Source organism: Xenopus laevis, chromosome 9_10S (genome assembly GCF_017654675.1).
Source record: "Xenopus laevis strain J_2021 chromosome 9_10S, Xenopus_laevis_v10.1, whole genome shotgun sequence".
Lineage (NCBI taxonomy): Eukaryota > Metazoa > Chordata > Amphibia > Anura > Pipidae > Xenopus > Xenopus laevis.
This window is the reverse complement of record NC_054388.1, coordinates 117,000,990-117,026,167: the sequence shown is the minus strand read 5'-3', so window position 1 is coordinate 117,026,167 and position 25,178 is coordinate 117,000,990. Positions and strand designations below refer to the sequence as shown.

The 25,178-nt window shown below is 43.4% G+C and overlaps 1 protein-coding gene and 1 long non-coding RNA gene across 2 annotated transcripts; both read left to right on the top strand.

Annotated features, from left to right (window-relative positions):
- Nucleotides 1-3,457: 3,457 nt before the first annotated feature.
- Nucleotides 3,458-20,199, top strand: sh2b1.S (SH2B adaptor protein 1 S homeolog). Its single transcript, XM_041579220.1, has 9 exons — nucleotides 3,458-5,287; nucleotides 8,984-9,828; nucleotides 17,566-17,667; nucleotides 17,824-17,915; nucleotides 18,017-18,117; nucleotides 18,281-18,469; nucleotides 18,811-19,022; nucleotides 19,105-19,276; nucleotides 20,078-20,199. The coding sequence occupies exons 2-9, from the start codon at nucleotides 9,004-9,006 to the stop codon at nucleotides 20,179-20,181; spliced, it is 1,797 nt and encodes a 598-aa protein (XP_041435154.1). The 5' UTR covers nucleotides 3,458-5,287; nucleotides 8,984-9,003; the 3' UTR covers nucleotides 20,182-20,199.
- Nucleotides 20,200-23,729: 3,530 nt separating this feature from the next.
- On the top strand, nucleotides 23,730-24,179 carry LOC121399192. The gene is made up of 2 exons (XR_005964808.1): nucleotides 23,730-23,779; nucleotides 23,889-24,179. It is a non-coding gene; the product is annotated as an uncharacterized LOC121399192 (long non-coding RNA).
- The last annotated feature ends 999 nt before the right edge of the window (nucleotides 24,180-25,178 follow it).

The following is a 25,178-nucleotide window of genomic DNA, read 5'->3' as shown; positions in this document are numbered from 1 at the left end:
AGGAAGCACCGGTGATTGTAGGTCATAGGAGCATGAAAGTGCAGAAGCCCTGGCGTCTATGTTACATTTTCAGTGGTTTTGTTGCCTTGTTTTCTGTCATTGTCCAATCGGGAACTTGACTCACCCTGCAGACAGACACAAATGGCAGGTCTCACAATACAATGTGAAGTGCGTCCCCACAATATGATTCAGGAATAACTTTTATTCTAGTGCCATAAACTCAATGGTAATTGATACCCAAAACCTAACGTTGGCCAACTTCAAAGGTGCCCTAATATCAGATAACGATTGATGGTATCCATCACATGATTAATGCTCAAGCACGAAATGTCAGTTGCCAAGCACCTCTCAGCACACCTTGCCATTCACCTCAAATCATTGAAGTGCCCCAAACACACATTTCTCAATCTTTTACCTACAGACCCATGACTGATCTCTTGTCTTCCCTTTGTCTCCACCTTGAAAGACTTGAGAGGCAGTAGGAATACTGGGATGGAAACCCACCAAAAAGCAAAAGGGGATACAGGAGCTGCACCTTTCCTCACCCACCATATTGTAGAAAAGAAATAGTGCGCTTGCTGAAAGACTGTGTATAATGCCCCAGACTTGCTGTAGTGGGAACTCTCCATATTCTCTGACTGTCTGCGTCATTCCTGTTACCTATGATGATAGACTCCTGAATCACCTCTTACCTACTCTTTTGTGCCTTATCACTTTGCACATGGCTGGGTTCTGGACTCCTTCATGTATATTTTCACTACGTGCCGTGATGTGTATACATGAACAGTAATAGTTAGAAGTTTGCCATATGGGAGTAGTTCAAGTTGCCATTTGTCCCATGGGATTCTGGTGTCTTTATTCTGTACAATATTGTGGGTGTGCCATTTATGTATCTATAGAGGGTTTGAGTGAGGAGACTTATTTGTATGCAAAGCGCCTGCAATACTGGGAGGGGGGCTTCCGTTTCAAGGTGGAGAGCTGCTGAACAAAAAGGCTGAAAAGACACAAAGAATAGAAAAAGAATAAAGTGTCTATGTGACAATAAAGGTTAACACAGTGTTGTGGTGAATGCCGGCCATTGTTTAGCTATTGGTTAAGTGAGCGGTTGTTATAAAGGTCCATGTGTGGGCAAAGATATTATTATTATTATTATTAACATGTATTTATATAGCGCCAACATATTGCGTAGCACTGTAAAGTAAATGTGATTATACAACTACATCACGTGAATTACATATATAGAATATATGGAGTAACAAACATCACAGTCAATACAGGTACAAGAAGGTGAGGAATGCCCTACGCATAGGCATACAGTCTAAAGGGAAGGGAGTAATACACAAGGTGTGGGAGTGGGCAAGATCGAATTGAGTGGGTGAGAAATGTGGTATTGTATGTGGTGTTGTGTTTGGTAGTTAAGCAGAGTGAGGGGAGGCTTCTCGAAAGAAGTGCATTTTCAGAGATTTTTTGAAAGCAGAAAGGTTGGGAGAAAGTCGGACAGACCGTGGAAGAGCGTTCCAGAGGAGGGGTGCAGCCCTTGCAAAGTCTTGAATGCGAGCATGTGAGGAGGTAATGAGAGAAGAGTTGAGTAGCAGGTCAGTAGAGGAGCGTAGTAAGCGAGTGGGTGAGTATATAGAGATGAGTTCAGAGATGTAGGGTGGAGCAGAGTTGTGAAGTGCTTTGAAAGTCAGTGTCATTAATTTGAATTTGATTCTGAAAGGTAACGGAAGCCAGTGCAGGGATTGACAGAATGGCGAGGCAGAGGAGGAGCGGTTGCTGAGGTGTATGAGCCTCGCAGCAGTGTTCATTATGGACTGGAGAGGTGACAGTCTCTGGAGGGGGAGGCCAATTAAAAGAGAGTTACAGTAGTCTAGACGCGATATGATGAGAGAGTGAATAAGAATTTTGGCAGCGTCTTGGGTGATAAATGATGGTATTTTGGATATGTTCCTTAGGTGGAAGTGACATGATTTAATAAGTGACTGGATATGAGGAGTGAATGACAGGGCAGAATCTAGGATAACCCCAAGGCACCGGGCCTGGGGAGAGGGGGTGATAGTGGAATTGTTAACTATGATGGATACTTCCGGGATGTTACTGGTGTTAGTTGGAGGAAAGAGAACCATTTCAGTTTTAGAGAGGTTTAATTTAAGGTAGCGCTGCGACATCCAGGTAGAGATAGTGGACAGGCAGGAGGAGACGCGAGTTAGGAGTTCTGGGTTGAGATCAGGAGATGAGAGATAGATCTGAGTATCGTCAGCATAGAGGTGGTAGTGAAAACCATACGAATTTATTAATTTGCCAAGGGAGGAAGTATAGAGGGAGAATAGTAATGGTCCCAGGACAGAGCCTTGAGGAACTCCAACAGAAAGAGGTAGGGGAGAAGATGATACTCCATTGTAGGAGACACTGAAGGAACGATTGGTGATGTAAGAAGAGAACCAGGACAGGGCTGTGTCACGAAGGCCAAGCGACTGGAGGGACTGGAGGAGGAGAGGGTGATCTACAGTGTCAAATGCGGCTGAGAGATCAAGCAGTATTAGTAGTGAGAAATGATTGTTGGCTTTAGCGGTTAAGAGGTCATTAGTTAGTCGAGTCAGGGCAGTTTCCGTGGAGTGTTGTGGCTTAAAACCAGATTGTAGGGGGTCCAGCAGGTTATTGTCAGAGAGGAATGAGGTAAGTCGGTTGTAGACTAGGCGCTCAAGTAGTTTAGAGATGAAAGGTAGCAGAGAGATAGGTCGGAGGTTGTCAAGATTGGAGGGATCAAGAGAGGGTTTTTTAGAATGGGGGTGACAAGAGCATGTTTAGTTGAGAAGGAAACAGTCCAGTTGAGAGGGAAAGATTAAATAGGTGAGTTAAGGCTTTGATTAGACAAGGATTGGTATTGCGGAGAAGTTTTGAGGGAATTGGATCAAGCGGCAGGTGGTAAGGTGAGAAGAGGCCAGAAGCTTTGAGATTCCTCATCAGTGACAGGGGTGAAGGAGCACAGGAGAGACTGGGGAGTGTGGAGGGAGGGTGGTGGAAGTCTAGGGGGGTTGAGTAGTGTAATGTCCCTTCAGATACACAGGAAAGGAAACACACAGCTGGGTCACATTTACTACATGACTGGGGGCAGCTGGGAAACTAACAATATGTCTAGCCCCATGTCACTTTCCAAAATGAAATATAAAACAATCAGTTTGTTCTTGTGAATAAGGAATTTCAGAGCAGAATTCTGCTAGAGCAGCACTTTTAACTGATAAATCCTGAAAACATGTTTTGCCAGTAAAATACTGTTTGAGAAGTAAGAGCACAAGGGACGGCCAGTGTTATTATAATAAAAACACTGGCCGTCCCTTGTGCTCTTATTTCTCCTCACAGGCAAATGCCGCCTTTCTGTATCTCTGGGCCAATCACACACAGCACAAGGACTAGGGCGGCCGATCTGCGCTCAACTCTATGGTGCGCGGGAGACGCTCAGGCCTTGTTTACATGCGAGCTCGCTGGTGCCCGTGGTGACGTCAGGCGGAGTGCGCAGGCGCTGTTGTGTCCAGGCCGCAGCCCAAGGAACGCGACAAGACTGTGTCAGTCAACAAGGCTGGAGTGTGGTGGGGGCGGCGACGTTGCACGGACCCCCGTTATTTCCTCCTCACAGGGAAGTGACACGTGACAGCGGTGACCCCCAGGAGCCAGTGCGGACAAACACCGGGACACTTGCCTATTGGGCTCCTTGTACGGCCCGGACTCTGTACCTCAGCCCCTCACTGGCACATGGGCCCAGACATGTAGCGCCGCACTCACACATTCTCTGGCCCTTCCATTAGTCTGTGGGGAGTGCTCAGCTGTCCGTCTATAGGGGAGTCTGTCAGTCTATAGGGAACTCTCAGTCTATACGGGAGTCTGTGGGTCTATAGGGGAGTCTGTCAGTCTATAGGGGAGTCTGTCAGTCTATACGGGAGTCTGTCAGTCTATAGGGGAGTCTATCAGTCTATACGGGAGTCTGTGGGTCTATAGGGGAGTCTGTGGGTCTATAGGGAACTCTCAGTCTATAGGGGAGTCTGTGGGTCTATAGGGAACTCTCAGTCTATAGGGGAGTCTGTGGGTCTATTGGGGAGTCTGTCCGTCTATAGGGGAGTCTGTGGGTCTATAGGGAAATCTCAGTCTATAGGGGAGTCTGTGGGTCTATAGGGGAGTCTGTCAGTCTATACGGGAGTCTGTCAGTCTATACGGGAGTCTGTCAGTCTATACGGGAGTCTGTCAGTCTATAGGGGAGTCTATCAGTCTATACGGGAGTCTGTGGGTCTATAGGGGAGTCTGTGGGTCTATAGGGAACTCTCAGTCTATAGGGGAGTCTGTGGGTCTATAGGGAACTCTCAGTCTATAGGGGAGTCTGTGGGTCTATTGGGGAGTCTGTCCGTCTATAGGGGAGTCTGTGGGTCTATAGGGAAATCTCAGTCTATAGGGGAGTCTGTGGGTCTATAGGGGAGTCTGTCAGTCTATACGGGAGTCTGTCAGTCTATAGGGAACTGTGGGTCTATAGGGGAGTCTGTGGGTCTATAGGGGAGTCTGTCAGTCTATAGGGAACTGTGAGTCTATAGGGGAGTCTGTGGGTCTATAGGGAACTGTCAGTCTTTAGGGGAGTCTGTCGGTCTATTGGGAAGTCTGTCAGTCTATTGGAGAGTCTGTGGGTCTATAGGGGAGTCTGTGGGTGTATTGGAGAGTCTGTGGGTGTATTGGAGAGTCTGTGGGTCTATAGGGGAGTCTGTCAGTCTATTGGGGAGTCTGTCGGTCTATTGGGGAGTCTGTGGGTCTATTGGGGAGTCTGTGGGTCTATAGGGGAGTCTGTCAGTCTATAGGGAGCGGTCAGGCCTCTGCTGCAATCTGGGAACCCCAGGGAAACACATTCTGCCCCTCCCCCACACCACCAGGAACATTGGGGTGAATGTTGGGGAGACACTACCCACTAATATTCTCCTGTCAATGTCAACCCCAGTAGTGTTGCCTAGGTAACCCAGCAGCACTTTATACTCCAGCCAGTCTATTCTATTAGTGAAACTGGGGGGATACCCCAAATATCATTGTGAGGTGACAAAGCTCCCCCCCCCGGCTGACTGCTCCTTGGGCTTGTGACACAGAGCTCATACACTATTACACATACACTAGTACTGGGACTCGCGGGGAGCCAGGGGCCACAACCAAGGAGGACTCAGGGGCCACAACCGAGGAGGAGCCAGGGACCAAATACTGGGGGGCCTTGGGCAAAAAGAAATTGCTGCAGGATGGGCAGAAGACAAGGGAATACAAGGAGGTAAATATTGTCTTCTTTAAAGTGTCATTATGGGATGTTTATATGATTGTATGATATCCCCTCTTGTGATACTTCTCTCCCCCGCTGGAACATCACCTTGTGCAGAGACCTCTGCTCCTCTGTACTGACTGGCACATGCTCTTTATTGGCAATAATAAGCCAAATGCCACTGAAGGGCCCTGAAAAACTCTGGGGGAATATACTGACTCTATGCAGTTCCCTGGGCAGAATTAAACCCATGCCCCCATTCTCACACACACAACATACAGACTCTTTTTAGACAGTAACCTGGACAGAATTAAACCCACGCCCCCCCATTCACACACACACACACACACACACGCCTTACACAAACATGGAGCATATAATAATAAGTTGGATGCGCTCAAACTCAATTCGCCCTTCCGTGAAGTTAATTTAATAGGGCTAATTAATAGCACTGCTCACCCTATTAAGGTGGCCATACACGGATAGATCCGCTCGTTTGGCGATGTCGCCAAACGAGCGGATCTCCCTCCGATATGCCCACCTTGAGGTGGGCAATATCGGGCTGATCCGATCGTGGGCCCTAGGGCCCAACGATCGGATCCTAGCGTTCGCCAAACGGGCGGTCGGATCGCGGGACCGCATCAACGAACAGATGCGGCCGCGATCCGACGGGATTTTTAACGCCATCCGATCGAGATCTGGCCGACTTTCGGCCAGATCTCGATCGGGAAAGCCCGTCGGGGGCCCCCATACACGGGCCAATAAGCTGCCGACTTGGTCTGTCGGCAGCTTTTATCGGCCCGTGTATGGCCACCTTAACTGGGCCGGCCCAGGTGCAAATTCCCTGGACTTTTCTCTTTATCAGTGTATGTTCACTGTCATTCTCTATATGCAGGTATATGAAACCCCTGGTCCGGGTGAAGCGCCCCAAACCCACAGCTTTGGGTGACACATTAGTCAATGAAATTCCAATGTTGCACGCACTCTCACGGATCAGCAGACAGCGGGGCTTTTAAAATGGCTTTATTTCTCAAAAAAAAAAACCACAACGCGTTTTGTGTATCATCACAAGTACTCATAGGGGCATGAATGGAGTGTTTATGCTGGAATGCTGTATAGGTAACCCTGCATACGTCATTGTGATTCCATACACACACCACAGACCTCACGGCCAGTACAAGTGAAAGCACTTGTGCATGATTAATAGAAGTTATCAGCAATAAATCTTGTGCTCTGGTGAGTCAGACTTGCTGGCTAAGAGTTGCCCACAGCACAAATTCTTGGCACATATTCATTGCTGGTAACAGGCACATGGTACTGACCTCTGTACTGCATCATGGCTTCACACCATGTCTTCTATGTACTGGTTTAATCTTAATTCATTGAGAGGAATCAGTTAGATCAAATGAAAAATATAGACTTTCCTTGTGTTTATTGGCACTCAGCAGGCAGTAACCTATAGGAGCTAACTCTTCTATATAGATCATTCCTTCTATCTCTATGTTTCTATGATGGGCCACTCATTGGAAAGGTTTCTCTGTTGCTCTAGTGATTTGCTGACCTGCTAAATGATAAGTAATTAGCCCACATATTGCTTGATTTATGGATCTGATGCTTTATGCCTTCCTCACTTTAGACTGCAAGCTCTATTAAGCAAGACCCTCTAGCTCCTGTATCCACCACTGTGTGTTCAATGTAAAAACCCTGCTATAATATAAATATATATATATATATCATCATCATTTATTTATATAGCCCTGTCAAGATACGCAGTGCTCTATATATATATATATATATATATATATATATATATATATATATATATATATATATATATATATATATATAAAATTCAGTGGGTTGAACAAAAAGATTGCATAAAAATGTGAGGAACTAAAGCCTTTTTATTAACACAATCACTTCATTTCAGGGGCTCACAAGTAATTGGACAATTGAGTCCAAGTCTATTTCATGGGCAGGTGGGGCAATTCCTTGGTTATGTCATTATCAATGAAGCAGATAAAAGCCCTGGAGTTGATTTGAGGGGGGGGGTGTATGTGGAACAGACAACATGAGGACAAAGGAGCTCTCCATGCAGGTGAAACAAGTCCTCCTTAAGCTGCAAAAACAGAAAAAACCCATCCGAGAAATTGCTCCAATATTAGGAGAGGCAAAATCTCCAGTTTGGTACATGGTGAGAAAGAAAGAAATCACTGGTGAACTCAGCAACACAAAAAGACCTGGACGTCCACGGAAGACAACAGTGGTGGATGATCTCAGAATCATTTCCATGGGGAAGAGAAAGCCCTTCACAAGAGCCAAACAAGTGAAGAACAGTCTCCAGGAGGTAGAGTCTCCATATCCAAGTCTACCATAAAGAGAAGACTGTATGAAAGTAAATACAGAGGGGGCACTGCAAGGTACAAGCCACTCATAAGCACCAACAATACAAAGGCTACATTGGACTTTGATAAAAAACATCTAAAAAAGGCAGCGCAGTTGTGGAAAAGCATTGTTTGGACAGATGAAACCAAGATGAAGCTCTAGCAGAATGATGGCAAGAGTAAAAAAGTGTGGAGAAGGCTTGGGAAGAGCTGATGATCCAAAGCATAGCACAGTTGTGTATAAAACATTTGGGGGGCAGTGTGATGGCTTGGGGTGCATGGCTGCCAGTGGGACACTAGTGTTTATCCATCATGTGACACAGAAGCACAAGAATGAATTGTGAGCTCTTCAGAGACACTCTGCTCCCGCTAAATGCACTCACATTGATTGGGAGGCGTCTCATAATGAGCCAAAACATAGAGCCAAAGCAACCCAGGAGTTTATTAAAGCAAAGAAGTGGAATATTGAGCTGATGTGAAGCCAATTGAGCTGCATTTCACTTGTTGAAGACTAAACTTGGGACAGAAAGGCCACAAACAAAGAGCAAGTGAAAGAAGCGGCTGCAGTAAAGACCTGGCAGAGCATTAAACAGGAGCAAACCCACAATCTGCTGATGTCCATGAGTTCAACACTTCAGCCTGTCATTGCAGCAAAGGATTTTCAACCAACTATTAGAAATCAACATTTTATTTTCACTTTTTTCATTTGTCCAATTACTTTTGAGCCCCTGAAATGAAGTGATTGTGTTAAAAAAAGGCTTTAGTTTGTCACATTTAAATGCAATCTTTTTGTTCAACCCACTGAATTAAAGCTGAAAGTCTGCAGTTCAACTGCATCTGAGTTGTTTCATTTAAAATACATTGTGGTCATGTACAGAACCAAAATTAGAAAAAAAAGTTGTCTCTGTCTGTTTATGGGCCTACCTGTATTCATTATCTACCAGGCTGGGCCAGTTTTTGGGGAACTTTCCTTCAGATATTGGGGATCAACTAAAATCACAATTCCCCCTCTAAATGAAATATATGTTCCATGAATGAGATATTACTTAGGGCTCATAATTGAGTTAATAACTGACTATTAGAATCAAATTGGGAGCAGAATCTGAGCAGGATTCTGCCTATGACTAAGTGCTGGGTAAGCATGAAACGCGTTAGGCATTAGAGGGGATACTATCCATGTCTTTTAACTATTGATGTGAATAAAATATATTTTTTTACCTACTAGCATGCCTTGGAGAAATTATTGAGTTTAACGCTAATAACTGTCCCACAAATGAAGTTTGATGGCCAAGCACTATTGACCCATGTGTTTGTCTCCTGGCAGCTGACTTGGCTTGTGCCCTCATGATGAATGGCAGCATCCCCCCAGAGGGCTCCTGCTGTTCCCCCTCGCCCAACTGGAAGGAGTTCTGCGAGATCCACGCTCATGCTGCTGCTTTGGACTTTGCCCAACGCTTTCGGACATTTCTCAGTGAGAACCCGCAGTATGCCACGCCAGGAGCAGAAAGCAGCTTCTCCAGAAGGTTTGCGGAGCATTTTGTGGAGCACTTTGAGACAGAAGTGAACAAGAGCCAAGTTTCTGATGGCCCTTCTCCAACCCGCTGCAGTATTGCCCCTTTTACTGGAGTCCAGTCCTCTAATCGGGACTTGTCTGAGACCTGTAGTGACTCTTCCCTGGCTTCCCCAGTAGAGACACAGCCCAGGCAAGACTCCTCTGGTATTACCTCTGGACTCTCAAGCAGCCAGTCCCACAGTTCAGAGGACGTGTCCACATCTTCAACTAGCGCCAAGCCACGGCTGAAGAAAAGGTTCTCTTTACGCAATGTCAGTCGAAGTGTACGGGGCAGTGTGAGGGGCATTCTGCAATGGAAAAGCTCAGCGGAGTCTCCTACTGAGGAGACCACTGGAGCCAACAGCAACTGCAATTCTTCAGCCAGCAGGACCACCGGGGAAAGGTGGACTCATAGATTTGAGAAGTTACGGCTGAGCCGGCCACCCCCCCATAGAACAGAGCTGAGAGATGTGAGGCGGGAAGGGGTCCTGAACTTTGTGCTGGCCGAGGAAGTGAACAGTAGCCGGGCCAGGTGGCAGAAGTGCCGACTGCTTCTGCGCAAGTCTGGGGGAGATCACACAGAAGGTTACCTCTTGGACTTTTACATTCCTCCTAAGGTGAGGCCCCACTCACTTTCCTCTTACCCACACTGCAGATTTACTGTTACCCCTTAGCCCTTCTCTTTGCATATTACTGTGATCATTTTCAACCACTTCATATAGTGCTCTTATATACTCTCATCACTTTTATTGGCAGAGTATGATATCTGGCAGTCTCTAATTCCCTTTAATAGCAGAGTAAGATATCTGACAGTCTTTAATTCCCTTTATTAGAATATTATATCTGACATTCTCCAATGCACTTTATTAGAATAATGTCATATCTGACAGTCTCTAATTCCCTTTATTAGCAGAGTATGATATTTGGCAGTCTCTAATTCCCTTTAATAGCAGAGTATGATATCTGACAGTCTTTAATTCCCTTTAATAGCAGAGTAAGATATCTGACAGTCTTTAATTCCCTTTATTAGAATATTATGACATTCTCCAATGCCCTTTATTAGAATAATGTCATATCTGGCAGTCTCTAATTCCCTTTATTAGCAGAGTATGATAGTAGACAGTCTCCAATCCCCTTATTAGAATAATATTATATCTGACAGACTCTAATTCCCTTTATTAACAGAATATGATATCTGGCAGTCTCTAATTCCCATTATTGGAGAGTATGATAGCTGACATTCTCCAATTCCCTTAGAATATTATATCTGACAGTCCCTAATTCCCTTTAGTAGCAGAGCATGATATCTGAAAGTCTGTAATTCCCTTTATTAGAATAATATTTTCTCTAATCGGCCCTCCTGTCAATCTCGTCTCAGGAGGCAGGACAGAAGAATAAGACTCTTGATCCCTCCCCTAGTATATAAGGTGTGGCTCCACCTCCCCTTGCCAGTTCTTTGTCCTGCCTCGTAGGTAAAGTACAGAAAAGTTTTCTTTCTCACTTAATTTCTTTTTTCTAGCTTTTGATGTGTACTTTCATGGATGGGGACATGCTTTGCTGTCTCCCAACGTATGGTGACTTTCCCTCCTTGCAGTGCGTTGTGCAGCAAGTGGAATCGCCTGAAGATTACTGCAATCTGCAGTTATTCATGGAGTATGGGGACATGCTGTGCTGTCTCCCAACGTATGGTGACTTTCCCTCCTTGCAGTGCGTTGTGCAGCAGGTGGAATCACCCGAAGCACTTCAGCCCTGGAGGCTGCATAAGGAGCGGATGGCATCCAGACTCAAAGGCTAGTCATTTCCTCCTTGCTTACATTACAGTAAGTGGAATCCGTGCACTCCATGCTGTTGGTAGGCCCAATACCATTCAGCAGCACTTGTATTAGAGTAAAAGGTATGCTGAGCTACCTATTATTACTCCCCATGACCAACACGTTCAGTGTAACTGGATAAGGCGAAGGTAGACAGAATTACAGTTTCTTACAGTCCCTCCCCTATATGTAAGGGCAACCAGTATTGTGCCTGGCTTTGGTGGCATTTGTGCGACAAATTTTTTTCCATGGGAGGCTGTTTTAGATGCAGGCGTCAGTGCCGACATGGGCAATAGTTCCGACGCGGGCATCAAAACGTCTTGACGTTATAACGCAACCAACTGTGCAGTCTTCTCACTGCTATACACACACCAGAGAAGTTCAGCAGAGGCTCACAGAGCAATTTACACTCTGCACCAAAACACAGGAGCTTCATATCATGGCTCTGCAGCTCCAAGTGGGTTAACATCACCCCATAAGAGCTCTATATTACCAGAACGATGGAAAGATCAGATTCCCTAAGGGAGCTAAAGGACGGTTCAGACACCAAATTCTCTAAAAGGGCACAAAAAGTGGTGACATGCAGGAAATGCAAGCATACACAAAGAAATCTGAACACAATTATTGTTATGATTGTAATCCACCAGAGGCATCTAATTGTCTCCACCCCCCTTTCCCTCAGCATACACCACATGCTAGAAAGGGAGGGCCCAGGAGATCTTTTCAGAAGCTTCTGAACCTGAAACCTCTTTCCCAAAAGAGGAGAGGGGTTAGGCGACATTTGGCCTGCAAACATCAGACCACCAGGAATCACAATCACATAGTGTTTCCAACACAGAACAAAACTTCCTTTGCCAAACTGGAGTTGTATACCAACTCTTAATGGCAATGAGACTGTGACTGGTCACAGTAACATTATCGCTCAGTACTAACCAAGTGGTTTTGTAACACCTACCCTATTCTAATAGGAGAAAAAAAAACTCCAAAAAGTAAATTCTGTGATTACAAGCCGATTAGAACAAACTGCTCCTCCAACAGAGAAGGCAGCATTAAAGGCTCCAGGGACAAAAAAATGTGTCAACTCTTAAGTGTATGCACAATCAGCCGCAGTACTACGCCCAACAACGGCAGCAGCAAGACTGGCACGTACTGCAACACTGGGCCCAAGAACTGAGGTGTCAACCACCTAAATAAGCACAATAAATTGTTGAAAAGGTGGATAAACTTCATACTACACTCACTTTCCTAGCAAATTCTGAATTACACATAGCCCGACTATTGGCAAGATCCGCCGCTACTACAGTGGCCTTATGGCTTCCTCACTTGTCAGGCGACACAATTTCTAAAGAGGTTACAGGGGGCAAGAGTACATTCCTCCCAATGGGAAGGAACCCGACGACACCAGAGATCCCCAACCTTTTGAACCTGTGAGCAGCATTCAGAAGTAAAAGGAGTTGGGGAGCACCAGTAGCTTGAAAAATCTCCTTGGGGTGCCAAATAAGTGCCGTTATTGGCCTTTTGGTAGCCGCTATGTGAAATGTCAACCTACATTGAGGCTCTATTTGGTAGTGTACCTGGTTTTTATAAAACCAAAACTTACCGCCAAGCAAGGAATTAAAAAATAAGCTCCCGCTTTAAGGCCACTGGGAGCAACATCCAAGGGGTTGGAGAGCAACATGTTACTCACGAGCTACTGGTTGGGGACCACTGGACTACACCAAGCAAATAGGTTTTAAAAACAAAAAAAAACATAGTCTATCTTTCATAGGAAATACTGATCCGTTCGATCTCTTTATGGCTCTTTATGGCTCAGAGGGTATTTACAAATGTCTTGCCACCAGTTATGGCTTACATACAAAGCACAGGACTTCACATCATACTATACCTGGACAAGTTACTCCTGAGAGCTCAGTCCGTAATGCAGTCGACACACATATCTGTATAAAGTTCCTGCAACTACACTGCTGGTTAATAAATCAACACAAGAGCTCCTTCCTCTGCTACAAACAATTCAATTTCCAAGACTAATGTTCGACTTCAAAACAATGGACAATCCAACTCACAGACAGCAAAATACAAGCTGTAACATATCTCTGCTACCCCAGTAAATTACTCTTTGCTTAGAGACAATTCCTACTATGAGGAGGGCCAACAGCAAGGTACTGCCAGTTCCCCTACAAGGTTAACTGAACACCCAATTCCAATCCTGTAAGTCATCCACTTTCCAAATGCCATCCCACTCAGGGGACTGTTTCTTGGAATAGATAAAAGTCAATGTTCAACAGCTGTACTCAGTCTTCCTATACAACGACAGAGTATCAGGGGTAGAACACTCCAGCTACTAGTTTACAGTGTAGCAACACTAGAACTGATACTGTAAGCAAAGTTCCACATGCAACCCTTGCAATGCACTCCTTCCAACACTAGGACAAAAATCACCAAGATCTCCCTCATCATCCTCAGGCTTCCCACAGCGTGCACTCATGTCCAAAAGCCAGACATGACCAGAGTGCGAAGTGGCTACGACCAATGCCAGCAAATTCACTTGTGGATCGGTATACCACATACTCACTCTACAAAGGCGTTCGGAAACACAAATATCACAACTTCCAATAAGCATCCTGGAACTAGGAGCGATAGTCCTTGTGTTTCACAGCTGGCCCAACAGACTCAGGGGCTACCCAGTACGACTACAATCAGACAATGCCACAACGCTGGCTTTTGTCAACAAACAGGGAGGCACACGGAGCAGTCTAGCTATGCTGGAGGTAGCAAAGGCAATGACATAACCAAAAAACACTGTCCCAGCCATATCCAGTTTTCCTTCCCGGAGGAAGACTGCAAACTTCCTTACTATTGCTCCAGGACCAGAGTTCCGGGAGCAACATACACGGATACACTGGTAATCCCATACACCTTCAACAAGGTGTATGCGTTCCCACCACGTGCGATCCTTCCCAGAATAATTGGCAGGATACAACAGGAATGAGTCGCAACCATCCTCCTCGCGCCAGACTGCCTGAACAGATTATTGTACACAGACTTCAATAATACGTCAGTGTCCAAACCGTGGCGATTTCTTCTATGACCGGACCTCCTCATCCATGGTCCGGCCAGACACCACAATCTAACCATGCTCAGTTTCACGGCCTGGATCTAAAAATCCAACTACTGTGACATAAAGGGTTTTTACCATTAGCTATATACATACTTCTCCAGGCTCAAAAGCCATCCACTATAAAAACATACTACAAGGTATGGTATACAACTCTTACCTGGTGTTCAGAAAAACATTTGCTAGGGATGAGCAATTCGACACAGGTAATCACAGATTCCTTACAGATGGCTTTACTAGAGGACTTGCACTTAAAGGTCCCCATAGACGCAAAGAGTTTTCGTTGGTGAACGATCGATTTCAGTGCAATCAGACCAATCCGTCAAATTATCGTGAGGTTAATGGGAGTCGAACGATCGTGCCACCGTCTGTCAGAAAATTGATCAGCCAGGTTAAAAAGGTCCAATTGCAATCTATCTATTTTTGTAGGGCCAAGCAGGCAGCTACTCGCTTGAAATGGTCTTTTTAGTTGATGGACAAATCGTACATTTAAACGATTTTTTTTAAAGATAATCGTGGTCTCGCGATAACGAAAAGATCTTTTAAAAATCTTTTCATCTGTCAAAAAAAACGACAAAGAGAAACAATTGCACAAACTAGATATGGTGAGTGCAATTCCAGTATACTGTAGGTTTACTGAAATCAGAATCTCTGCTGCTGATATTCTCCACAATTTACCAAAGCCAAGGAGTTTCCAAACAGCCATCGCTAGATGGTTCGTAGAGACAGTCAATTTTGCTTACGAAATTAACAAGAAACCACAACATTCCAAGTCAAGGCTCACTCTACTAGAGCACTAAGTACTTCATGGGCTTTGTACAACTTGGCTTCATCTGATCAGATATGCAGGGCAGCCTCTTGAGGTTTTATCAACAATTGATAAAGTTTTAAAAAATGTTTCCTTGCTTTAACTTCGGCCATGGTTGGCCGCTTGGTGTTATAGGCTGCCCAGTAAAGACTTCACTGTTTAATAGCTACGCAGTAACCGTATTCCTTCAATGTTTATTGTTGGCATAGGGAAATTCCACTGTTTTTATTAAATTCTACAGTAAAAATTAAAAGTTTTTAGTTTTCACCCTCCATGAATTAAGGGACAGCTTTTGGACGTCCCACACGTTTGCACTGACAGGAGGGCCGACTAGAGAAAAAGGGATTTTGTACTTACCGGAAAATCCTTTTCTAGTAGGCCCCAACTGTCAGTTCAATAAGTCCCACCCACCCAGGCTGATTTTACTATGGGTCTGTGGACACTTGATTCTTTATATGTTAATAACTTGTCTCTTGACCATATTTCCTCCTTTCACTGAGATACGCCACCTCGTCAAGCTTTACAAACAAACTGGCAAGGGGAGGTGGAGCCTTTTATACTAGGGGAGGGGTCAAGAGTCTTATTCTTCTGTCCTGCCTCCAGAGATGAGATTGACATTAACCCACGCGTTTGCACTGACAGTTGGGGCCTACTAGAAAAGGATTTTCTGGTAAGTACAAAATCCCTTTATATCTGACAGTCTCTAATTCCTTTTATTAGCAGAATAAGATATCTGGCAGTCTCTAATTCCCTTTATTAGCAGAGTATGATATCTGGCAGTCTTTAATTCCCTTTATTAGGAGAGTATGATACCTGACAGTCTGTAATTCCCTTTATTAGCAGAGTATGATATCTGACAGTCTGTAATTCCCCTTATTAGAATAATATTATATCTGACAGTCTAATTCCCTTTATTAGCAGAGTATGATATCTGACAGCATCTAATTCCCTTTATTAGAATAATATTATATCTGACAGTCTCTAATTCCTTTTATTAGCAGAGTAAGATATCTGCCAGTCTCTAATTCCCTTTATTAGGAGAGTATGATACCTGACAGTCTGTAATTCCCTTTATTAGCAGAGTATGATATCGGACAGTCTGTAATTCCCCTTATTAGAATAATATTATATCTGACAGTCTAATTCCCTTTATTAGCAGAGTATGATACCTGACAGTCTCTAATTCCCTTTATTAGAATAATATTATATCTGCCAGTCTCTAATTCCTTTTATTAGCAGAGTAAGATATCTGCCAGTCTCTAATTCCCTTTATTAGAATAATATTATATCTGACAGTCTCTAATTCCTTTTATTAGCAGAGTAAGATATCTGGCAGTCTGTAATTCCCCTTATTAGAATAATATTATATCTGATAGTCTAATTAGTCTAATTCCCTTTATTAGCAGAGTATGATACCTGACAGTCTCTAATTCCCTTTATTAGAATAATATTATATCTGCCAGTCTCTAATTCCTTTTATTAGCAGAGTAAGATATCTGCCAGTCTCTAATTCCCTTTATTAGCAGAGTATGATATCTGACAGTCTGTAATTCCCCTTATTAGAATATTATATCTGACAGTCTAATTCCCTTTATTAGCAGAGTATGATATCTGACAGCATCTAATTCCCTTTATTAGAATAATATTATATCTGACAGTCTATTTCCCTTTATTAGCAGAGTATGATATCTGGCAGTCTGTAATTCCCCTTATTAGAATAATATTATATCTGATAGTCTAATTAGTCTAATTCCCTTTATTAGCAGAGTATGATACCTGACAGCATCTAATTCCCTTTATTAGAATAATATTATATCTGCCAGTCTCTAATTCCTTTTATTAGCAGAGTAAGATATCTGCCAGTCTCTAATTCCCTTTATTAGGAGAGTATGATACCTGACAGTCTGTAATTCCCTTTATTAGCCGAGTATGATATCTGACAGTCTGTAATTCCCTTTATTAGAATAATATTATATCTGACAGTCTGTAATTCCCCTTATTAGAATAATATTATACCTGACAGTCCCTAATTCCCTTTATTAGGAGAGTATGATACCTGACAGTCTGTAATTCCCTTTATTAGCAGAGTATGATATCTGACAGTCTGTAATTCCCTTTATTAGAATAATATTATATCTGACAGTCTCTAATTCCCTTTATTAGCCGAGTATGATACCTGACAGTCTCCAATTCCCTTTATTAGAATAATATTATATCTGACAGTCTGTAATTCCCCTTATTAGAATAATATTATATCTGACATTCTGTAATTCCCTTTATTAGCAGAGTATGATATCTGACAGTCTGTAATTCCCCTTATTAGAATAATATTATATCTGACAGTCTAATTCCCTTTGTTAGAATAATATTATATCTGGTCTTGGGGTCCTTATATAAAGTGTACTGAGGAAGCTCTCCGTGTCAGTGATCTTGGGGTCCTTCTATAGACTAACACCCTGCCACTTATGCTTGTGACCGGCCTTTGGTAACTCTTCTTGTGCCCAGTATGTAAACTGATGACTGGAGTGTTTTGTATGTAGCCATTAATGTGAGCTTGTGGATCTTTATGTTGCAGTCTTGTAAAGTGCACAATCTTTATTTCCCTGCTTTTCCCCTGTAGGCCACAAAGCCACGGGTCAGCATTCTCTGCTCGTCCATTGTGGATGTCCGGACCACAACGCTCTTGGAGATGCCAGACAAAGAGAACACGTTTGTGCTGAAGGTGAGGATTTGATTTGTGGGTGATTGTTGTCACCTTTTGTACCCCAAGTGTTGGCTTTTAGTAAGTATTTTGGCCCAGTGTATATGACAGAGCGATGAGTTGAGGTGTGGGTCATTGCCACTGTGAGGGCTTGTGCTAATGCAGCTGTTCCCACAGACGGAGAGTTCCTGTGAGTACATTCTAGAGTCCGTGGATGCTCTGCAGATGAAGTCGTGGCTGTCTGACATAGAGGACTGCATGGTGTCTAGGTGAGTTGGGCAGCTCCTGGGGTAGCATTGGTCTGCTAATAAAAGAGTGAGTACATTCTGTATGTCTGTGCCCTTTCTCACCACTGCTTTCCCTCCTGTAGGACCGGTCCTGAAACCTTTGACCTTCCTCACATTAACCATTCAGAAAGCAGTCGGGATCTACCTCTTATACCCAGTGAGAGCAGTGAACTTCTCTGCCAAGGTAAGTAGTGCAGTGGCACATGTAGAGCTGTAATGAAGCTGCTCCTCACATAGCTTGCAATTTGCTTTATTATGTTTAGTGGTATGTGTAGTTGTGCAGGCTCCTTTACACACAGACCCATGGTCCCTTCCATAAGTAATTATACCTTTGTCTCCATCTCCAGGAGCTTATGGGGGCCTCTCTGACCGCCCCTTGGCTTCCATCTCCCCCACTTCAGTTTCCATGACACCCTCACACTTTGACTCCATGGAACGTCTTCCCCCAGAATTGCCACCCAGGGCACCTATTGACGACAATGAGAGGCTGCCGAATCCCATGGGCCCCCCCTTCCCTGACACCCCTGATAATGCAGGTAGGATCTTGGCCTGTACTAAGTGGGTTACCACTAAACACATAAAAGGGGAGCGTTAAGCTTAAAATGAACTTCTAGTATGATCTTATAAAACTACTAGTCTTTTGAGAGATGGGGCAGATGTGTGCTGCTCTGCATGGGGACATACTATTTCCTCGTCCTTAGTTGCTCTGCACCTTTCTACTATGGGTGGCACATGCAGGAGAAACCTCTTTCACAATTCATCCCAGATCAGCCAGTAACTTTTTACATGGGGGAGGGATGTAGGCTAGTTTGGTAGAAGCAGGGTGATTGTTTCACTTGAATCCTTGGTCATTAACTTTTTCTAAATCTTTGTGCAGCGCCATTCCTCTTCCAGGGGGACCCAGAAGCTGGGGATGGGGAGCACCCCCTCTCTGAGTATCAGTGGTTTCATGGCACCCTATCAAGACTGAAGGCTGCACAGCTGGTGTTGGCCGGGGGCACTAGCAGCCATGGGGTGTTCCTTGTGCGACAAAGTGAAACACGGCGGGGGGAGTATGTGCTGACTTTTAACTTCCAAGGGAAAGCCAAGGTGAGTCGTCTTCTTATTCACGATGTAGAACCCAACCGTTTTCTTTGCATACAATCCACTGACCCCCATGTGTTCCCCTCAGCACCTGCGTCTGTCACTCAATGAGGATGGCCAGTGCCGAGTCCAACACCTCTGGTTTCAGACCATCTTCGACATGCTGGAGCATTTCCGTGTTCACCCCATCCCTCTAGAATCTGGGGGCTCAAGTGACGTCACGCTCATCAGTTATGTGGTGTCTTCTCAGCGGCTGCACGGTGAGAATATCTTGCAGGGGGCTGTCTGCTTCCAATGCTTGCCCTGGTTTGAGGTATAGTGAAAGACACATGTGCTTTTTATTATCCCCCCACTCGTTCTCCCAGGTGCATTTATTTTGGGAGGATCACTGAGGCCTCTGCCATACCCCGCATAGTTAGCTAAAAGGGCTTTTTCACTACTTATCTCTTTGAAAACTCTTTGCTAGACAAAATTCTGTGCGAGCCATACACCTTAACCCTGAAACGGACGAGTGTAGAGTCTTTCCCAAATGGGTTGGAGTTAACACTTCCTGTAGAGGTAAATGTTAGGAGTTTATGTAAAGAGGATTTAGTGACTCCAACAGGCATGGGGATTTATTGTTTCCTGTAGGAATAAGAGATCAGCGTTGTCCCTAAGCAAGAGGATTTAGTCTTTCCCATAGGGATGAGGATTTAGGGTTTCCACAGTTATAGCTTCCTCCAATGGAAGAGTGTTTAGCACATCGTGTAGGCATGAGGGGTTATTATTTTCCACAATGAAGAGGCTTTAGTGTTTTCCTTAGTGATAAGGGTTTAGTGAAATCCACACCGATATCCACAAGGATAAGCATGAACCGTTTCCCAATGTTGCCCTCGCAGGTGGGAATGTAGCATTTCAGATTTCTTGTGCTACAGATCAGAATCTGCTTAGATCCTGTTGGGACTAATGCAAATACCTGAGCTGTATGAGAGGATCTGTAGAATTGCAGCTTTCTCCTCCTGCCCATCACTTGCATTAATCCTCCCATCTACCTCTCTGATTGGCCCGTCTGTTCTTTGCAGGCCGAGACAGGGCTGATAGTAGAACAACCGTGTGTGAGGTTCCCCACCGCATCCCAGACTCACCATCAAATCCCATCTCCATTGGAGCGAATGACTGTATGTAAGTGTCGTCTCCTCTTTCCACTCATGCCCCATAAGCACCTCCACACAACACTCCCTCCTGACAGGGGCAGCAGCTTATGACTTGTAATGACTTCTTATGACTTGTTACAGTATCACTGATCTAACCCCAGGGTAGAATTGAACAGGAATAATGACTTGTTACAGTATCACTGATCTAACCCCAGGGTAGAATTGAACAGAGGAATAATGACTTGTTACAGTATCACTGATCTAACCCCAGGGTAGAATTGAACAGGAATAATGACTTGTTACAGTATCACTGATCTAACCCCAGGGTAGAATTGATCAGGAATAATGACTTGTTACAGTATCACTGATCTAACCCCAGGGTAGAATTGAACAGGAATAATGACTTGTTACAGTATCACTGATCTAACCCCAGGGTAGAATTGAACAGGGGAATAATGACTTGTTACAGTATCACTGATCTAACCCCAGGGTAGAATTGAACAGGAATAATGACTTGTTACAGTATCACTGATCTAACCCCAGGGTAGAATTGAACAGGAGAATAATGACTTGTTACAGTATCACTGATCTAACCCCAGGGTAGAATTGAACAGGGGAATAATGACTTGTTACAGTATCACTGATCTAACCCCAGGGGAAATTGGTTACAGTATCACTGATCTAACCCCAGGGTAGAATTGAACAGGAGAATAATGACTTGTTACAGTATCACTGATCTAACCCCAGGGTAGAATTGAACAGGAGAATAATGACTTGTTACAGTATCACTGATCTAACCCCAGGGTAGAATTGAACAGGAATAATGACTTGTTACAGTATCACTGATCTAACCCCAGGGTAGAATTGAACAGGGGAATAATGACTTGTTACAGTATCACTGATCTAACCCCAGGGTTTGAATTGAACAGGAAAAAATGACTTGTTACAGTATCACTGATCTAACCCCAGGGTAGAATTGAAACAGGGGAAAAAATGACTTGTTACATATCACTGATCTTTAACCCCAGGGTAGAATTGACAGGGAATAATGACTTGTTTTCAGTATCACTGATCTAACCCAGGGTAGAATTGAATCAGGAGAATAATGAACTTGTTACAGTATCACTGATCTAACCCCAGGGTAGAATTGAATCAGGAGAATAATGACTTGTTACAGTATCACTGATCTAACCCCAGGGTAGAATTGAACAGGAATAATGACTTGTTACAGTATCACTGATCTAACCCCAGGGTAGAATTGAACAGGAGAATAATGACTTGTTACAGTATCACTGATCTAACCCCAGGGTAGAATTGAACAGGAATAATGACTTGTTACAGTATCACTGATCTAACCCCAGGGTAGAATTGAACAGGAATAATGACTTGTTACAGTATCACTGATCTAACCCCAGGGTAGAATTGAACAGGAATAATGACTTGTTACAGTATCACTGATCTAACCCCAGGGTAGAATTGAACAGAGGAATAATGACTTGTTACAGTATCACTGATCTAACCCCAGGGTAGAATTGAACAGGAATAATGACTTGTTACAGTATCACTGATCTAACCCCAGGGTAGAATTGAACAGGGGAATAATGACTTGTTACAGTATCACTGATCTAACCCCAGGGTAGAATTGAACAGGAATAATGACTTGTTACAGTATCACTGATCTAACCCCAGGGTAGAATTGAACAGGAATAATGACTTGTTACAGTATCACTGATCTAACCCCAGGGTAGAATTGAACAGGAATAATGACTTGTTACAGTATCACTGATCTAACCCCAGGGTAGAATTGAACAGGAATAATGACTTGTTTACAGTATCACTGATCTACCCCAGGGTAGAATTGAACAGGAATAATGACTTGTTACAGTATCACTGATCTAACCCCAGGGTAGAATTGAACAGGAGAATAATGACTTGTTACAGTATCACTGATCTAACCCCAGGGTAGAATTAACAGGGAATAATGACTTGTTACAGTATCACTGATCTAAACCCAGGGTAGAATTGAACAGGAATAATGACTTGTTACAGTATCACTGATCTAACCCCAGGGTAGAATTGAACAGAGGAATAATGACTTGTTACAGTATCACTGATCTAACCCCAGGGTAGAATTGACAGGAATAATGACTTGTTACAGTATCACTGATCTAACCCCAGGGTAGAATTGAACAGGAATAATGACTTTTACAGTATCACTGATCTAACCCCGGTAGAATTGAACAGGGGAATAATGATTGTTACAGTATCACTGATCTAACCCAGGTAGAATTGATCAGGAATAATGACTGTTACAGTATCACTGACTAACCCAGGGTAGAATTGAACAGGAATAATGACTTGTTACAGTATCACTGATCTAACCCAGGGTAGAATGAACAGGGAATAATGACTTGTTACAGTATCACTGATCTAACCCCAGGGTAGAATTAACAGGGGAATAATGACTTGTTACAGTATCACTGATCTAACCCCAGGGTAGAATTGAACAGAAAATGACTTGTTACAGTATCACTGATCTACCCCGGGTGAATGAACAGGAATAATACTTGTACATATCACTGATCTAACCCAGGGTAGAATTGAACAGGGAATAATACTTGTTACAGTATCACTGATCTAACCCCAGGGTAATGAAAGGAATAATGACTTGTTACAGTATCACTGATCTACCCAGGGTAGAATTGAACAGGATAATGACTTGTACAGTATCCTATCTAACCCAGGTAGAATTGAACAGGAATAATGACTTGTTACAGTATCACTGATCTAACCCCAGGGAGAATTGAACAGGGGAATAATGACTTGTACAGTATCACTGATCAACCCCAGGGTAGAATTGATCAGGAATAATGACTTGTTACAGTATCACTATCTAACCCCAGGGTAGAATTGACAGGAATAATGACTTGTTACAGTATCACTGATCTAACCCCAGGGTAGAATTGACAGGGAATAATGACTTGTTACAGTATCACTGATCTAACCCCAGGGTAGAATTGAACAGGGAATAATGACTTGTTACAGTATCACTGATCTAACCCCAGGGTAGAATTGAACAGGAATAATGACTTGTTACAGTATCACTGATCTAACCCCAGGTAGAATTGAACAGAATAATGACTTGTTACAGTATCACTGATCTCAGTATCACTGATCTAACCCCAGGGTAGAATTGAACAGGGGAATAATGACTTGTTACAGTATCACTGATCTAACCCCAGGGTAGAATTGAACAGGAATAATGACTTGTTACAGTATCACTGATCTAACCCCAGGGTAGAATTGAACAGGGGAATAATGACTTGTTACAGTATCACTGATCTAACCCCAGGGTAGAATTGAACAGGAGAATAATGACTTGTTACAGTATCACTGATCTAACCCCAGGGTAGAATTGAACAGGAGAATAATGACTTGTTACAGTATCACTGATCTAACCCCAGGGTAGAATTGAACAGGGGAATAATGACTTGTTACAGTATCACTGATCTAACCCCAGGGTAGAATTGAACAGGGAATAATGACTTGTTACAGTATCACTGATCTAACCCCAGGGTAGAATTGAACAGGAATAATGACTTGTTACAGTATCACTGATCTAACCCCAGGGTAGAATTGAACAGGAATAATGACTTGTTACAGTATCACTGATCTAACCCCAGGGTAGAATTGAAACAGGAGAATAATGACTTGTTACAGTATCACTGATCTAACCCAGGTAGAATTGATCAGGAATAATGACTTGTTACAGTATCACTGATCTAACCCCAGGGTAGAATTGAACAGGAATAATGACTTGTTACAGTATCACTGATCTAACCCCAGGGTAGAATTGAACAGGAGAATAATGACTTGTTACAGTATCACTGATCTAACCCCAGGGTAGAATTGATCAGGGGAATAATGACTTGTTACAGTATCACTGATCTAACCCCAGGGTAGAATTGAACAGGAGAATAATGACTTGTTACAGTATCACTGATCTAACCCCAGGTAGAATTGAACAGGGAATAATGACTTGTTACAGTATCACTGATCTAACCCCAGGGTAGAATTGAACAGGGAATAATGACTTGTTACAGTATCACTGATCTAACCCCAGGGTAGAATTGAACAGGAATAATGACTTGTTACAGTATCACTGATCTAACCCCAGGGTAGAATTGAACAGGAGAATAATGACTTGTTACAGTATCACTGATCTAACCCCAGGGTAGAATTGAAACAGGAGAATAATGACTTGTTACAGTATCACTGATCTAACCCCAGGGTAGAATTGAACAGGGAATAATGACTTGTTACAGTATCACTGATCTAACCCCAGGGTAGAATTGAACAGGAATAATGACTTGTTACAGTATCACTGATCTAACCCCAGGGTAGAATTGAACAGGAGAATAATGACTTGTTACAGTATCACTGATCTAACCCCAGGGTAGAATTGATCAGGAGAATAATGACTTGTTACAGTATCACTGATCTAACCCCAGGGTAGAATTGAACAGGCAATAATGACTTGTTACAGTATCACTGATCTAACCCCAGGGTAGAATTGAACAGGGAATAATGACTTGTTACAGTATCACTGATCTAACCCCAGGGTAGAATTGAACAGAGAATAATGACTTGTTACAGTATCACTGATCTAACCCCAGGGTAGAATTGAACAGAGGAATAATGACTTGTTACAGTATCACTGATCTAACCCCAGGGTAGAATTGAACAGGGGAATAATGACTTGTTACAGTATCACTGATCTAACCCCAGGGTAGAATTGAACAGAGGAATAATGACTTGTTACAGTATCACTGATCTAACCCCAGGGTAGAATTGAACAGGAATAATGACTTGTTACAGTATCACTGATCTAACCCCAGGGTAGAATTGAACAGGAATAATGACTTGTTACAGTATCACTGATCTAACCCCAGGGTAGAATTGAACAGGAATAATGACTTGTTACAGTATCACTGATCTAACCCCGGGTAGAATTGAACAGGAATAATGA

Excerpts from the sequence above, each read along its gene's own strand:
- sh2b1.S (XM_041579220.1), top strand. The coding sequence starts at position 9,004 with ATGATGAATGGCAGCATCCCCCCAGAGGGCTCCTGCTGTTCCCCCTCG. Across the intron at positions 17,668-17,823 it reads AGAACACGTTTGTGCTGAAG|ACGGAGAGTTCCTGTGAGTA; the intron begins GTGAGGATTTGA and ends CTGTTCCCACAG. Across the intron at positions 19,277-20,077 it reads GTCTTCTCAGCGGCTGCACG|GCCGAGACAGGGCTGATAGT; the intron begins GTGAGAATATCT and ends TGTTCTTTGCAG.